At 42.9% G+C, this 16,528-nt stretch overlaps 1 protein-coding gene and 1 long non-coding RNA gene across 5 annotated transcripts in view; one reads left to right on the plus strand and one right to left on the minus strand.

Moving 5' to 3' along the window:
* The window catches only part of LOC310757551 (uncharacterized protein), a 79,961-nt gene that overhangs the window by 5,403 nt on the left and 58,030 nt on the right, over window positions 1–16,528 (minus strand). For all 4 annotated transcript variants that reach the window (XM_083602761.1, XM_083602758.1, XM_083602759.1 and 1 more), the window contains 4 exons: window positions 14,910–14,941; window positions 14,031–14,053; window positions 7,205–7,279; window positions 5,728–5,855 (listed from right to left, as the gene is read on the minus strand). In XM_083602761.1, the coding sequence (XP_083458887.1) occupies window positions 5,728–5,855; window positions 7,205–7,279; window positions 14,031–14,053; window positions 14,910–14,941 (258 nt within the window). The remainder of the gene's footprint in view (window positions 1–5,727; window positions 5,856–7,204; window positions 7,280–14,030; window positions 14,054–14,909; window positions 14,942–16,528) is intronic.
* LOC310757573 lies at window positions 7,289–11,511 on the plus strand. Its single transcript, XR_014545324.1, has 3 exons — window positions 7,289–9,499; window positions 9,622–9,890; window positions 11,290–11,511. It is a non-coding gene; the product is annotated as an uncharacterized lncRNA (long non-coding RNA).

Raw genomic sequence — 16,528 nt, forward strand, 5'->3', positions numbered from 1 at the left:
ACCGATTTGCTTTTTATGTCGTTTAGATTTAAGCACCAAAGAGAAGTAGAGGGTAGAAATAAACTTTTTCTTGTCCTTTTCTTTGTTCTCCACTCATAGGGCAGCTCTGCTCAATTTCTTTGTTGTTGTAAAAATGTGACGGATGTGAAGCTGCTTCACATGGCGCCAGCAGACCTGCCATTCTCCCACCAGTTCCCCATGGTGCTGCTGGGTGCCTCAGCATTGTGGTCGGGTCTTTCTGTCCAAGGGAGGAGTCCCCAGGATGCAGGCTATTCCAAGAAAAAGCAGGAGTAGAGCTGGATGAGGAGTCCTGGAGGAGAATGGGCACGTAGGGAGGGAGGAATGGCCTGACTGCAGTGCAAGGCAGATGGCAGCATAGGGTCAGGGAGGTGTGTAGGGGGCTTTCACCAGGGGTGGGGGCTGAGAGTTCTGCCGACTCTTGTGAGGGGCTACACATGTTCCACAGTACATGCTTGGTACTAGTAGGATGGCCCTCAAAAGTAAGTTTATCCTCTTCTGTACTGGAAATATGGACAAAATAAACAACAAGCAGTTTTTTAGTGACTCTTCTCAGCAGATTTTTGAAAACTCTTTTGGAATGTCCAACAAGATCAGAAACATTTCATTTTGTTTAAACGAATGTGGGGTTGTTGTACATACAGTGGTACCTCTGGTTGCGAACGGGATCCTTTCCAGAGGCCCGTTCGCAACATGAAAAGAGCACAACCCGCAGCGGTGCGTCTGCGCATGCGCGGGTTGCAATTCGCTGCTTTTGCGCATGTGCATGCGGTCATTTTGCATGTCTGCACATGCGCGAGCGGCGAAACCCGGAAGTAACCCTTTCCGGTACTTCCGGGTCGCCGCGGGACATAACCTGAAAGAACGTAGCATGAATGGACGTAACATGAGGTGTGACTGTACATGCATGTCAAGAAACAAACGAGATCGCACCAAAAATGAACCACACACACACATACAAGCCTGCTCTGATGGGTTGCTTTGAAAACCATTACTGTGATTCTTAGTTCCAGGCGCTCAGTGACTTTTAAAATTTAGCATTTCTACAGGAAGCAGTGTGCTCCTTCTGAGTGGGGGGGTCGCTATGGAAGGACAAGTGTTAAGCATAAGGAAAGACATTCTGTTAAGAGGTGGCACTGATGGATCCTTGGGAGGAAAGAGGGGGCAAACCAGGGGCAGCGGAGAAATATATTGCTGTGGAGGCAAAGGTAGTGATAGCTTGGTGCCCTCCACTGCCCCAGGAAAACTCATTGCTGCCCAAGGGGTGCCAAGCAGCGGCAGAATTTATGTGCCCCTCCTCTGGCCTGCGCCCTTGGCGGGGGGCAACCTATTCAACCCCTGGGTATGCCTCTGGCAACAGTGATGCCTATTGTAAACCCCACATTATTGGAGCTTTAAAGGAAGTTCAGAGAGATCATGAAATAAAATGTGTGTCATAGTGTACGTATGCTGAGCCAATGGCAACTTCATAGAATCATAGAATCATAGAGTTGGAAGAGACCACAAGGGCCATCGAGTCCAACCCCCTGCCAAGCAGGAAACACCATCAGAGCACTCCTGACATATGGTTGTCAAGCCTCTGCTTAAAGACCTCCAAAGAAGGAGACTCCACCACACTCCTTGGCAGCAAATTCCACTGTCAAACAGCTCTTACTGTCAGGAAGTTCTTCCTAATGTTTAGGTGGAATCTTCTTTCTTGTAGTTTGGATCCATTGCTCCGTCTCCACTTCTCTGGAGCAGCAGAAAACAACCTTTCTCCCTCCTCTATGTGACATCCTTTTATATATTTGAACATGGCTATCATATCACCCCTTAACTTCCTCTTCTCCAGGCTAAACATGCCCAGCCCCCTTAGCCGTTCCTCATAAGGCATCGTTTCCAGGCCTTTGACCATTTTGGTTGCCCTTCTCTGGACACGTTCCAGTTTGTCAGTGTCCTTCTTGAACTGTGGTGCCCAGAACTGGACACAGTACTCCAGGTGAGGTCTGACCAGAGCAGAATACAGTGGCACTATTACTTCCCTTGATCTAGATGCTATACTCCTATTGATGCAGCCCAGAATTGCATTGGCTTTTTTAGCTGCCGCGTCACACTGCTGGCTCATGTCAAGTTTGTGGTCAACCAAGACTCCTAGATCCTTTTCACATGTACTGCTCTCAAGCCAGGTGTCACCCATCTTGTATTTGTGCCTCTCATTTTTTTTTGCCCAAGTGCAATACTTTACATTTCTCCCTGTTAAAATTCATCTTGTTTGTTTTGGCCCAGTTCTCTAATCTGTCAAGGTCGTTTTGAAGTGTGATCCTGTCCCCTGGGGTGTTAGCCACCCCTCCCAGTTTGGTGTCATCTGCAAATTTGATCAGGATGCCCTTGAGTCCATCATCCAAGTCGTTGATAAAGATGTTGAATAAGACCGGGCCCAAGACAGAACCCTGTGGCACCCCACTAGTCACTCTTCTCCAGGATGAAGAGGAACCATTGATGAGCACCCTTTGGGTTCGGTCAGTCAGCCAGTTACAAATCCACTGAGTGGTAGCATAGTCAAGACCCCATTTTACCAGCTTCTTTACAAGAATATCATGGGGCACCTTGTCAAATGCCTTGCTGAAATCAAGGTAGGCTACATCCACTGCATTCCCTTCATCTACCAGGGTTGTAATTCTGTCAAAAAACGAGATCAGGTTAGTCTGACATGACTTATTTTTCAGAAATCCATGCTGACTATTGGTGATCACAGCATTCCTTTCTAGGTTCTCACAGACTGTTTGCTTAATGATCTGCTCCAGAATCTTCCCTGGTATTGATGTCAGACTGACTGGGCGGTAATTCTTTGGGTCCTCTCTTTTCCCCTTTTTGAAAATAGGGACAACATTTGCCCTCCTCCAGTCTGCCGGGACTTCGCCTGTTCTCCAGGAATTCTCAAAGATGACTGCCAGTGGTTCTGAGATCACATCTGCCAGTTCTTTTAATACTCTTGGATGCAGTTCATCTGGCCCTGGAGACTTGAATACATCTAAACTAGCCAAGTATTCTTGTACTATCTCCTTAGGTATTCTGGGCTGTGTTTCCTCTGCTGAATCATTTGCTCCAAATTCTTCAGGTCGGGCATTGTTTTCTTTATCGGAGAAGACTGAGGCAAAGAAGGCATTGAGGAGTTCAGCCCTTTCTGTGTCCCCTGTTTGCATTTCACCATCTTCTCCTCTGAGTGACCCCACTGTTTCTTTGTTCTTCCTTTTGCTACGAACATACCCATAAAAGCCGTTTTTGTTGCTTTTAACCTCTCTAGCAAGCCTGAGTTCATTCTGTGCTTTAGCTTTTCTGACTTTGTGTCTACACGTGCTGGCTATTTGTTTGAATTCCTCTTTGGTGGTTTCCCCCCTTTTCCATTTTTTGTACACATCCTTTTTTAATCTTAACTCAGTTAAAAGTTCTTTAGATAGCCACCCTGGCTTCTTTAGGTACCTTCCATGTTTCCGTCTCATTGGTATTGCCTGAAGTTGTGCTTTTACTATCTCCCTCTTAACAAACTCCCAGCCATCATGAACTCCCTTTCCTTTTAGTATTACTGTCCATGGGATCTCACCCAGCACTTCCCTAAGTTTTATGAAGTCGGCTTTCTTAAAGTCAAGAAATTGAGTCCTAGTATGCTTGGCTGCTCCTTTCCACTGTATAGTAAACTTCAGAAGAGCGTGATCACTCGCGCCTAATGATCCTTCCACTTCTACCCCACTAACCAGGTCATCAACATTGGTTAGGACCAGATCTAAAATGGCTGTTCCTCTTGTTGCTTCTCCCACTTTCTGGACAATGAAGTTGTCTGCAAGGCCAGTGAGGAATCTGTTTGACCTTATGCTCTTGGCTGAGTTTGACATCCAACAAATATCCGAGTAATTGAAGTCCCCCATTACTACTACCTCCCTTCCTTTTGCATGCTTGGCCATCTGTTCTAGGAAGGCATCATCTATGTCCTACGTTTGGCTTGGGGATCTATAGTAAACTCCCACAATGAGGTCACTGTTATTCTTCTCTCCCTTAATTTTGACCCAAATGCTCTCACTTTGGCTTTGAGGTTCTAAATCTTGGATCTCTTCACAGGTATACACATCCCTGACATATAACGCCACTCCTCCTCCTTTCTTGTCTGGTCTGTTTCTCTGAAATAGATTGTATCCCTCCATTATTACATTCCAATCGTGGGACTTATCCCACCAGGTTTCAGTGATGCCTATTATGTCATATTTAGTTTGCTGTACCAAGAGCTCAAGCTCATCCTGTTTATTTCCCATGCTTTGCGCATTAGTGTACAGACATTGAAGTCCCTTAATCATTCCCCCGTGTCTCTTATTTAAGGATTTTTTCCTCCCACCACTAGGTCTGCGTGCTGTTTGCTCCATTTGGTCTATGGCATTTGGATCATCATCTTCATCAATTGATAGACTCCTACCTTCAGGAGCACTGTCTCCCTCCCCCACATTAGTCAGTTTAAAGCCCGCCTGATGAGGTTTCTGAGATTTTTGGCAAAAGCATTCCTCCCAACTGTTGTGAGGTGCAGCCCATCGCTTGCCAGAAGTCCATCTTTAAGAAACTGCAGTCCGTGATCTAAGAATCCAAACCGTTCCTGTTTACACCATTTGCGAAGCCAGTTGTTCACTTCCACTATTTTTCCCTCTCTCCCTGGGCCACGTCGTTCAACTGGGAGGACAGATGAGATGACAATTTGTGCATTTAATTGCTTCAATTTCCTGCCCAGAGCCTCGTAGTCACTTTTGATCTTCTGGAGGCTATTGCTTGCAGTGTCATTGGTTCCCACATGAACCAAGAGGAAGGGGTATTTGTCAGTGGGTTTTATGATTCCTTGCAGTCATTCAGTTACATCTTGGATCTTAGCCCCGGGGAGACAGCACACTTCCCGAGACATTTTGTCAGGCCCACAGATCACTGCTTCTGTTCCCCTCAGTAGGGAATCCCCTATCACCACTACACGACTTAAAGCAGGACTACAGTTTTCCCTCAGAGCCAATCTGAGGAACTAATTTTAGCATGCATGTTGAAATTCCTTAGAGCAATGAGAGGCTAATTCCACATTCTATGCAAATATATGTGTAACAAGCCCCAATGTTGTTTTATCCCCCCCAAAAAAACAAAAACAAAACAAAAGACTCTTTGGAAAGACAGAACTCAAAGTGAAGGAGCGTAGGGAAAGAGGGATGCTTAAACTTTTCTGTCTCTTCAGTTTTTCTGGTCCAAATCCTATCTCAAACATAGTAAATTGCAGATCTCACTACATGACTGTGCAATTGCAGGGGATCTCAGTGTTAAAGATGGTTAAGACCTCAATCAGTGGCCTCAAATGCCTGTCCAATGTAAAGAGCACATTTAAGAAAACAGTTCTGTTTAGTCATGGTTTCTGCTTTAGTCTGACACCTGACGGAAGAACCATAGAATTGTAAAGTTGGATGGGACCCCTTACAATGCTGTGAATAATAGATTCATGGCGTTAGAAAAGGATCCCGAGGATCATCTAGTCCAACCCCCTGAAGTGCAGGACTCATTTTTGCCCAACATGGGGCTCAAACCCCAAACCCTGAGATTAAGAGCCGCGTGATCTACCAACTGAGCAAAGCCTTAGACACAGGTCATTTCTAATGCCAACCCCCTGCCCCCCACGTTCTACATTTAATAACAATGTGTTAATTAAATCAACCTCCTTACACTGCAGGGAGTTGCTAGGTGTGAAACAGTGGTTCCGGGAACATGACCTTCTCGCATGTTCTTGCATCAGACGCCGCTCCTCTGCTTGGCGAATTCGTTCATTTTGCTTCCTCCTCCAGGCCACCACCCTAAAGAAAGTGCAAAGTTATATGCTGCTGTGAGTTTAGTTTGAATTAGGGCTGGGGGAGGAATCCAATGAGTTGTGTCTCCCAAGTGGACACACATGATCTTATCTGCCTGGACCAGTGTGAGATCAGGGCAGGAGTTCTCTCCAGTTTTCCATACCAGGTGATTTGAGGACTGCTTGTCAAAGAAGTAATTTCAAATGCCTAAAAGCGGTTCGCTATTGCACTGAGCTCCTGCTGCCATACATACTGAAATCAATGCTGCAAGTCCCACTGGGAATCATAAGTCTTGATGATGTGCCGTCACTTTCAGTGGGAATTCTACATATTCTATGTACATTTATATATATTTCAATTTCCACTCAGGGGGGATTTTATTTAAACTTCCCGCATTTTTAAGGGGAATTCTAAATAAAATATGTAAAATGCACATAAAAGTCTCCCTAAGGCTAAGGGGAAATTGAATGCAAATGATGCAAAACATACATAAAAACCTGAGACTTGGAGGCATGTCAAAATCCATCGCCCTCAGCTAGACTTGTCACCTTGATTTCTGCATGCAAGGCAGCAAGAACCCTGCATGCCCGTCAAGCTGTTCCTGGATGGCTGAAATTACTTTTGTTGGGCAGATGGTGTGTTGATGGAAACGATTAAGGAGAGCACGGTGGACAAAACTAAGACGGTAGCATTTGAATTCCTTCCCAAGGAGCTATGCTATATATAATCAGTGCTAACTAAGTAATTAAAGTTTTGAACCATTTCATCAGGCATTTGGCTGTGGGTATTTTATATGCTGCTGCATTCGTTTCCATTGAATTTGATTTTGTTGTTGTTTTAACAGAGCGATCTTAAGGTGGTGTTGGTATACGAGATTCCACAACAGAGGAACCAGAACTTTCTAAGCTACTCCATTTCCCTCACTTTGACTGGCACTAATGAGAAGTTTAATAACTAAGCCAGCTCCAGGGCTTACACAGAGTTTTGATCTTTCATGAGGGCCACTGGGAAGAAGGGAAGTTGAGTCCACTGGATCAAAGACACCCCTGACACATTTCTGGGATGTCCCCTTTTTGTGTTCACTCTGCTGTCAGATAGGGAGGATGGCAGCACCCAATAGCTCCTTGAAGGCTTAGGGTTAGTCCCTAATTAGTATTTTATTAATACTGTGTTGTATTCAATTTACTTTTCCTCAGAGTAGACCCTTTAATTTCAATTGATTTACTCCGAGTAAAAGCCAGCTGAATACATCCCATAGTATTTTATGGTTTAGCATGAGTCACACAGAGCATCCCTAGCGACAGACAGGCAGATTATTAACATTTAAATACGAATTAATTTTTAAAACTCTGTACCTTATAATATCTCTTTCATAAGAGGTCTCATAACTTTCATTTTCCTGCGGGACAGTCTTCTTTCTTGGATGGGGCCTATGAAATAAAAAGATTTATAAATCAAATTTAAGTCACGTTTTAATGCATTGATGCTTTATGTAAGAACAAACTAACTAACATCATGCAGAAATTGATTTATGAAGCAATTGTTTATTAAGCAAAATTGATTGAATATAATATGTAGGAGTACCTTTTCTTAGTTCCATCTGGTTCGCCAGCTATGGCCATGCCTGGACAGAGGTAGCCTGACCATTGTAGTCTGTTTGTAACCTTGAGGCTGGATTACTGCAATTTGCTTTATGTGGGGCTGCCCTTGGGCCTGGTTCAGAAGATTCAACCGGTGCAGAATGCAGCTGCTAAAGTGGCGGGGGTGTGTGACAGGGCTGGCAAGATGTCTTAGCAAAGCTGTCACATCTGCACTGGCTGGCTGCCCATTTACAGCCAAGCCAGGTTCAAGGTCCTTGGAAAACTTGGGTCTAGAGTAGTTTACAGACTGCCTAAACCCTTATAGCTGTCGGAAGCTCCGGGGGTGGGCACTGCACAGCCCCCGAACTGAGACAAACCTCTCTGGGCATCTTCCTTGTGGATTGCAGCCCGGGAAGTTCATAACTCTTCCGTCCCGGTGTGCAGCAGCGACACATATCTGAAAATATGTACACACTCATACAGCAGAGTAAAACTAGAAGCTGAGGCAATGAGGTGTGACATCTAAGTTATATTTTTTAAGCAATATATACAGGACAAAGCAATCATGGCATCCTCTCACATCTTCTCCAAGAGAGAGAGAGAGAAAATACAAAATTACAATACAACGGAAGAGATAGGACTGGCTTCCGTTCTCACACTTTCCAAGCATGGAATGTAAACACAGGCATGTGATGTAATAATCACACATCCAGCAACGGGAGAGAATGAAAATGCTGACATCCTCCCCCTTTTCATGGTAACCGTTGCTGAATTACCTAACACAGCCGTACACAATCAAACATACAGTCGTTATGTATATAACAGACTCCTGAAGTGCTTTCCCTATCTGTGGGATCACTTCCACAACCTCCATCAGCGTATATCTCAAGACCTCAGACCACATCCAGCAACGGGAGAGAAATGAAAATGCTGTCAATAGCCATCATCGATACCAAGTATACTACACATCTTCTTGGTCCTATTTTAAACTTTTTATTTTCTAAAGCATCATTTTCTCGGTTGTAAATTTGTGCCCTACTGACCGGATGATGCAACCACCATCTTCAGGCTCTGAGGAAAAGCTCCGAGCCGCGTCACCCTCTTCTCAGCTTTGCAGAAGCCGAAGAATGCAAAATCAGACAATGAGTACAGGCAGCATTTTCCCTCTAGAGCAGGCTTCTTCAACCTCGGCCCTCCATATGTTTTTGGCCTACAACTCCCATAATCCCTAGCTAGCAGGACCAGTAGTCAGGGATGATGGGAAGTGTAGTCTCAAAACATCTGGAGGGCCGAGGTTGAGGAAGCCTGCTCTAGAAGGTGGGGCCTACAGCAGAAGAGGTGTTGTCTGCCTCAAAGTTGGCTCTAGGTTGACAAACATGGTCCAGTCTCTGGGAGCTATCCAAGGTCCTAACATGTTTAACATGAACTTGAAAGTTCTGTCGTTACCCCCACCTGACTATTTCTGCTGATACTCTACCAGATGTGGCAAGGGCCTATGACTGAGCCTACTGCGATAACCGCTAACATGATGCTAACTGCTAAGCTTCTCCTGAAATAAGTCTTGCAGTCTTGAAAAACAGGATAGAAAGCAGGGGACAGGATCCATGCAGAACATCAATAACCAAAATGCAGAGTACTGAATAGGTTTGGATTTGTGTAATTGTATTCAGAAGTAATAATAAAACATTTAATTTTTACAAAATTTAAAAATAAGTGCCTTGGTGCTTGTCAGTTACACTGGCTAAAGAACTGATTGTAAAGCTTCCTTTTTACAAATAAAATGGCTGGAGATTTCTTTAATGACCGGTTTGGGACCAGTTTATCTACCAGCTCACCTTACCCTACAGGTGCCCACTTGATTACTTCAATCAGCAGAATCTACACTACTCACCAGCGCTACATAATACCTGTATCACATTTGTAAGAACTTGAACGTTAAGTGTGGCAGTACCTACACTTTGGAAGTTCCTGCCTACTGATATCCAGCAGGCACCTTCACTGCAAAAATTTTGTGCGTCTGCTAAAACATTCTTGTTTCGACAAGCCTACCCAGATGCATGGAACGTTGAGGTAATTTTAATCTGTTTTAGTATTTTGCCTTTGTATGTTTTAAACTATGGTTGTAATTTTTTCTTGATTTTTTTTTTAAAAAATCTTGTTGTAAACAGCTTTAATTTTCTTTCTTTTTTTAGAATCAAGTGGTGTATACATTTCATGAAATAATTAAATAAGGAAGCTGAAAATTTGGGGAAGAGATATGGAGAAACCCCAGAGGCAGCAATGTCTCGACAGCTCTACCTTCTCACCCTGTGGCCATGGCTATAATCCTAGAAGCAACAAATTCCAGTGCCCATTCTCCTTGGCATAGAGCCATGGCAGGTTTTTCCATTTAAGGGAGGAACATTTAAACTTTTGCAGATTATGCAATCTGTTTTATTTAAGCCCTGAACCGTGACCTAAGGTAAGTGTTATAATATAGATACTTGTCTATACACAAAGTCATTTTGCTTTTCATAGCTACAAGCTAAATTCATTCTTTATAGTCAGTCTTCATGAGTTCTTTCTGAGTCACACAGTTTACTACTTACAGGCATGAAATCCTAACTGAATCTATGAATCTCAATTAAAAAATTGTAAAAGCAAAGATTGTAAATGTCTGTCATAAATAATGGTTGGTGCCCATGCAATGATCACTCTGTTGCATAGGAAAATAAAAATAGAAGAGGCATAAATTCCCACATCATACTGATATTCACAGCTGGCAATGAATTACCGTATTTTTCACCCTATAGGGCGCACCGGCTCATAGGGCGCACTTATTTTTTTTTGGGGGGGGGGAAATAAAGAAAAGAAAAATTATTTTCCCTCCCCCGAGCCCCAAAGAGCAAATAAGCCATGACAGCTAGCGGGATGGATCCCGCTCGCTGTCTTGGCTTCATTTTTAGCCTCGGGGCTGGGGGTCCGGGAGCGAAGGCGAGGTTGCGCTGAACCTCGCCATCGCTCCCGGAGCTTGCGGGGCTGGGGAAGCCCGAGCTTCCCCCGACCCCAGCCCCCAGAACAGGTCCGGAAGTGATGGTGAGGTTGCGCTCAACCTCGCCATCGCTCCCGGAGCTTGCTGCTTTCCGAAGCCCGGGGAGCGCGGCGCTGTAGCCCGCTGCGCACCCCGGGCTTAGGGCAGCTATCCACAAGCCTGCGGCGCCCGGCGGGAACTCCTGGCGGGCTCTGCAGGCTTGCGGATAGCTTCCTGAAGCCTGCATTCGCCCCATAGGACGCACACACATTTCCCCTTCATTTTTGGAGGGGAAAGAGTGCGTCCTATAGGGCGAAAAATACAGTAGACTTCTAGAAATCTATGTATTAGGGTTCACAGCACTCCATTATACATTTTTAAGTAGACGAAAAAGGAATGATAGCTTTAACTCTGCAAATGTGTGTGTGTGTGTGTGTGTGTGTGTGTGTGTGTGTGTGTGTTACTCCCTCTCCCTCATGGAAAGAATTGATTCTGATCCCACCCCCACACACCCCAAAGACTTTCTTTTCTTTATAATATTTTATCTAGAAAATGTAGATCAGGAGAAGCTGCGAAATACACTTTGCATTTTGAACCTGTGTTCTAAGATACATATTGTCACATGCATGCCTGCACTTGAGAGTCCCAAATCCATTTTTCCCCTATAAACTTTTAACCACAGCTTTGTCACTGGACAGGCTTCAAATTAAAAAAAACAAAAAACATCTGTCACATTTATTTTTTGTACCTTGGAATATTTAGTAAAGTTTAAACGGCTTTTGGATACATTATGTGGATATTTTGGATACATTATGTGATAGATTTTTCTACTTTACTGAACTCTATTTAGATGGGTCTTGGAGCACCCTGTTCACCTGAGCTGAACCACAAGGACTGAGGATGTGGTTCTATATAGTAAATGGTGGGATTCAAACAGAATCATTATTCACATCCTCATCCTACCCTGAACTTTAGAAGCAGTTTCAAAAGCTCACAGGATGAAAGCAAGGGCTACAGCAGCTGAGAAATGACCACAGAAAGCACCACTGCATGCATGATTAAAAGAATTCTCTGGATGGAGAAGAATTAACTGGATGGATACAATTTCACCAAATTAATGCGTTATGGTACGATCATAAAAAAATAGGAATGAGTGAAAAAAAGTCCAGGTACCAGGTGGAAATCTTAGAAAGTAATACTAAACTTTTATCCAAGATGTATAACCAACTGTTAGACTGGGATACTAAAGATGAAGAGGTGAAAGGAGTCATGGTCAAATGGGCCAGAGACCTTGGATATAATCTGGAGTTTGACAGATGGGTAAAACTTTGGAAGAAAGGTATGAAGTTCACAGCATGTGCTGCTCTCCGAGAAAACATGGAGAAAATGATGTATCGTTGGTACATCACCCCGGCAAAACTGGGGAAGATGTATAAGACCGGAGACAGCACATGCTGGAAATGTAAAACTAAAGAGGGTAATTTCTTTCACATGTGGTGGACCTGTGACGAAGTGAAAAGATTTTGGGGACAAATTTACGATGAATTAAAAAGAATACTGAAATACACCTTCCCCAAAAAACCTGAAGCGTTCCTTTTAGGTATGATCGGAGAGGAGATCAAAAATGAAGACCAAACATTCTTTCAATATGCAATGGTGGCCGCCAGGATTTTGTTAGCGCAAAACTGGAAAACTTCTAATATCCCCACCATTAGAGAATGGCAAATGAAATTATATGAGTATATAGAATTAGCTAGAATGTCACAAAAAATTAGGCATCAAAAAATCGTTAAGTTTACGAACGACTGGAATAAATTTCTAAGTTACATTGAAATCAATCTAGGTATTACCAAAATCACAGTGGGCGGAATCTAAAACCTGCGATGTAAAGAGCTGATATAATACAATCTGCAGATAAGCGATGAGTTTATTTTGCCTAAACCGAGATGGAAGGAAGTCAATTGAGTGATGTTATGTTGGTTTGTCTGTTTTATGTTTATAGGCGTTGTTTGTTGTTGTTGTTTGTTTGTTTGTTTGCTTTTTTTTTCTTTTCAGTCTTTTTTCTTTTTTGTATTGTTTGATGTCGTTTCCAAAATATCAATAAAAAGATTAGTAAAAAAAAAAAAAAAAAAGAATTCTCTGGATGTTTGTAGCAGAAATGCAACCCCCCAGGCCCTTATCATTCATTGTGCAAGCAAACTAGTTTGAAATTCACTGAAGGATCAAAAAAGAAGAGAATAGCTTCAAGCAAATGATGAAAAATATATCCAGCTTTCCTCCGTAACACTTGTTGATTCATCAAACAAAATTTAAATAGCAGCACTGGCTTCTTATTGTTTTTACAATACTTTTTCAGCATGTACAATGCTCTGTATCTATATCTATCTGTCTATCTATCTATCTATCTATCATCTATCTATGTATAATATATGATATATACAGTATATCTGGTTATAATGAGAAGAGAGGAATATTTCTGACATCTGGCTCAGGTTATGCTCTATAGCATAAGCTGCTCTAATTACATTTTTTCCCTCCAACATTTATAAATATTTTAAATCCTAAAGAAATATTTTACTCTGGCTACACATCACCCAAAGAAATAAGGACCACATATGTGTTGGCTCACCTGTCTCAATGTCCATTACCTGGTGGTGGACAGTCCATGTTTCTCCATCAACCACCCGCCAAGGAAAGATTTGTTGTTTCACAGGGAGATGGGGAGCTCCATCGGTAGTTAATGCCTTGACAGCCTTATCTCTCAACTTTAAGCTCTCTTTCCTTAGTGCATGCCCATCCTGGGCTGGGCTTAGTGACCTGTAACTCAAAGCTACCTGGGCACAAAAGGCCACAAAAATGGTCTCTACATTCCAGTCTTGATCCCTCATCCTGCAACCAACTCCAGAAGCTACCAGCACTAGAGGAGACTACTGAGAGTAACTTCTGCTGTGATAGTGTGCTTAGTACAGGATAAATATTCTGATTAAGTGTTTAATTTTCATCCTGATCATGCCTACTCTCTGTTTCTCTCTCTTGCCCCATTTTCTATACTCCTTTTAAATAAGCTGCTCAGTTAGATTTCTGCGTTGTGCTGGTTTACGGGCACACTCTAGGAGTGGTGGTGCTCACACCAATGTTACTTGGACCATGGGGTATGTAACCAGTGGTTAAAATGCCTCGAAGAGCTGGAAGGATTTTTTTAAAAAAGAGAGAGTAAGACCTAGAGGGGAGAATAGCTGAGGTTGCCAAAGAGAAATCTTGGAATTTCTTGGGAGACGGCTGCTCCCAAGAAGACCATCGCAGTGCAGTTGTAATTATTCACCCCTTGCCTTGGGGGGACGTGGCCAGTGGGTGGTGGCAAGTGGAAAGGGAGAAACAGGATGGGTTACCTGTTGCTAGTGAGCTACACTACTGGTTGATTGCTGTAGCAGATGAAATAAAGTGTTGCTGCCCGCCACAAGGCATGAGCAAACCACCTTGAGCACAGCAATGTAGAAAGGAAGTATACAAATGATAATGAAATGAGAAACAAAATCTTGTTCCTTACATGTGAAAAAATACATGTTTTAATCATACTTTCATCACACATACCTTTTGTCAGCAAGTACCAAACCCTAAAACAGACAAAAACAAGACATAAAACAGAGGTTGTAAATTTTTAAAATAACGATCCTAACAGCTGTTTACTTAAGCAGAAAATGTAGATGTTCATTACTTCTACTGAAGCCCTTCAAGACCCAGGCTACGTTGGTGCGCTCCTTAGGAAAGATTATGGAAATTCTCCCATTACCCAATTAGATGCACACCACCACTAAAAATCCTCAACAATTTCTAATATAACTAAAAGTAAACATGCTCTGTCAATCTTTACGTAACCACACGACACCATCCATACACAACTGAGAGGCTTGTGGAATCCAAACATTTGCAGTATGTGTTGAAGCAAAGGTGGGCCTGTTCCAGAAGCTCTGCAAACCCTATCTTGGTAGTCAGGAGAAGCCTGAAACTAATTGGTAGTTCCCCTGTGTTTATGCACTTGCTGTGATAGATGGTAATTGGCTTGCTTTGATGTTATGCTTATCTGTGGGCCCTGGGATCTTGGCTCAGAGAAGGGAGCTAGCTATAAGCCTTGGATAGTTGCCACCTATCCCCTTATGGACCAGGTGGGTTGATGGGAGGTTCTGACTAAACTGGTGTATGATGCTTTGTGTATAAAGGATGTATACACATTTGCCTGGGTGCGGACAATTTAGTTCTTGATGGGAGGCAAGACTACCAATGACGAAACTACCAAAACAAGAGCAAGTGTATGGTATAAGTGGAGGAGAGACCTTTTCAGTTTTGCTGTTTCAAGTAGTTTTCAAAATTCCAAAGCTTAACAGCAATCTTTCAAAGCATAACATCCTGGTAATAAATTTTAAAACATACAATCAATCTCAGTATTCTGAATACAAATACAGTATGCCATACCTCAGTCCCAAGGGCAGGGAATTGTTTTTGTCCTGGTACAAAGAGAGAGAGAAAATCAGGAACCAAATCAAGCATATGTGGTTCATCTTTAGCCATTAATTAATATTACCTAAATATCATTAAGAGCTTTTGTTGGGAAAGCTATTCCCCAGATGTTATATGGGATAGAACTCTGGGGGTGGAACCAGAGGCTGTTGGAACGGCTTGAAATTTTGCAAAATTATTACCTCAAGAGGATTCTAGGCCTTCCTCAAGGAACACCAGCAGCTTTCTTGAGGGTGGAAGTTGGATTACCCTCTGTGTCTGCCAGGGCCCACTTAAGATTCCTACAATTTTACATCAACCTTGCAAACACTTCAAACACCTTATTGGCCAAACAAGCCTTTGTATCTCTTCAAAAGAACACCACTTGGCGTCAAAACCTATCTGAGATCCTGGTTAGATACACCCTACCGGAGTTTAATATTCTCAAACTGTGGAGCCCGGACAAAGTTCGGGAATGGATCCTGGAGAGAGACGCTCTGTTAGATATCACAAAAATACAGAACCCAGGGTCCTCCCACTGGTTTCCCCGACTGAAAACAGTCAAAACCTGCGCCAATTATTTGGCGAATATCACCAACCCCACCCTTCGGAGAGCTTTCACCATGGCCCGTTTTCAAACCATTCCTACGGCCTATTTGTCAGGCAGATATGCAAAAATCCCAGTAGAGCAGCGTATATGTCCTTGTCATATGAGAACCAAAGAGGATCTCACACATTACATGTTGTATTGTCCCATCTATTCGGCCTTCAGGGATGCGATGTTACAAACTATTCCCAAATCAATAGCCAACTCTGAGGACCAAGTAAAGTTTTTACTGGTGGACGCTGATCCACGGATTTCTCACGTGGTAGCGGTCTTTGTGGTGAGGGCTATGAAAACTAGGGTATGGTTCCTGGAGGAAATGGTGAGGTTCCTCCCATTGCTCTCCTAACCTGTTGCTGTATCTTCTTTCCTGAATGGCGAGGTTTTTTGGGTAGTTTCCTTGCTGGGACAGCATGGCATGAATTTTAGCTTATTTTTATAATTTTATTGTTTATCTTTTAATAATGTTTATGGTATTCTGTGTAAAGGCATGGACCTCACAAATCTAATAATAAACTTTGACTTTGACTTTGACCTAAATATCCTGCTCTGCAGTCTAATTTTTCTTGCCTGTTATACACAAATGAAACCCTCTTTCCATATGAAAGTAGGGCTTTTCACTGCTGCTGAAGGTCAGAAAACAAACAAGGACAAGTCTGCTAGGCTGGGTTCAGACATTCCTATATAACATTCCTATATAAACCATACTTTAAACAACCATGGTTAGCATTGTGTATGAACCAAGCCTTGTTAATGATGTGGTTTGGAAATGTGAGTCTGCCCCAAATCACTTCAGTTCACCTCATTACGAATGCACTCATGAATACTTTATGTTGCATTAATAGTCTAATGGATTGGAACTTTCCCCCCAACAGCCAGAGGATCAGCTGAGCGGAATTTAACTCAAAAGACACCTTATTGGCAAAGGAGAGGAAGCAACCTTAACTGGTAAAAGAGGTTCACCTATGAGTCACATGCTGACAGCACTATG

Source organism: Podarcis filfolensis, assembly GCF_964270895.1.
Source record: "Podarcis filfolensis genome assembly, chromosome: 2".
NCBI classification, from domain to species: Eukaryota; Metazoa; Chordata; class Lepidosauria; order Squamata; family Lacertidae; genus Podarcis; species Podarcis filfolensis.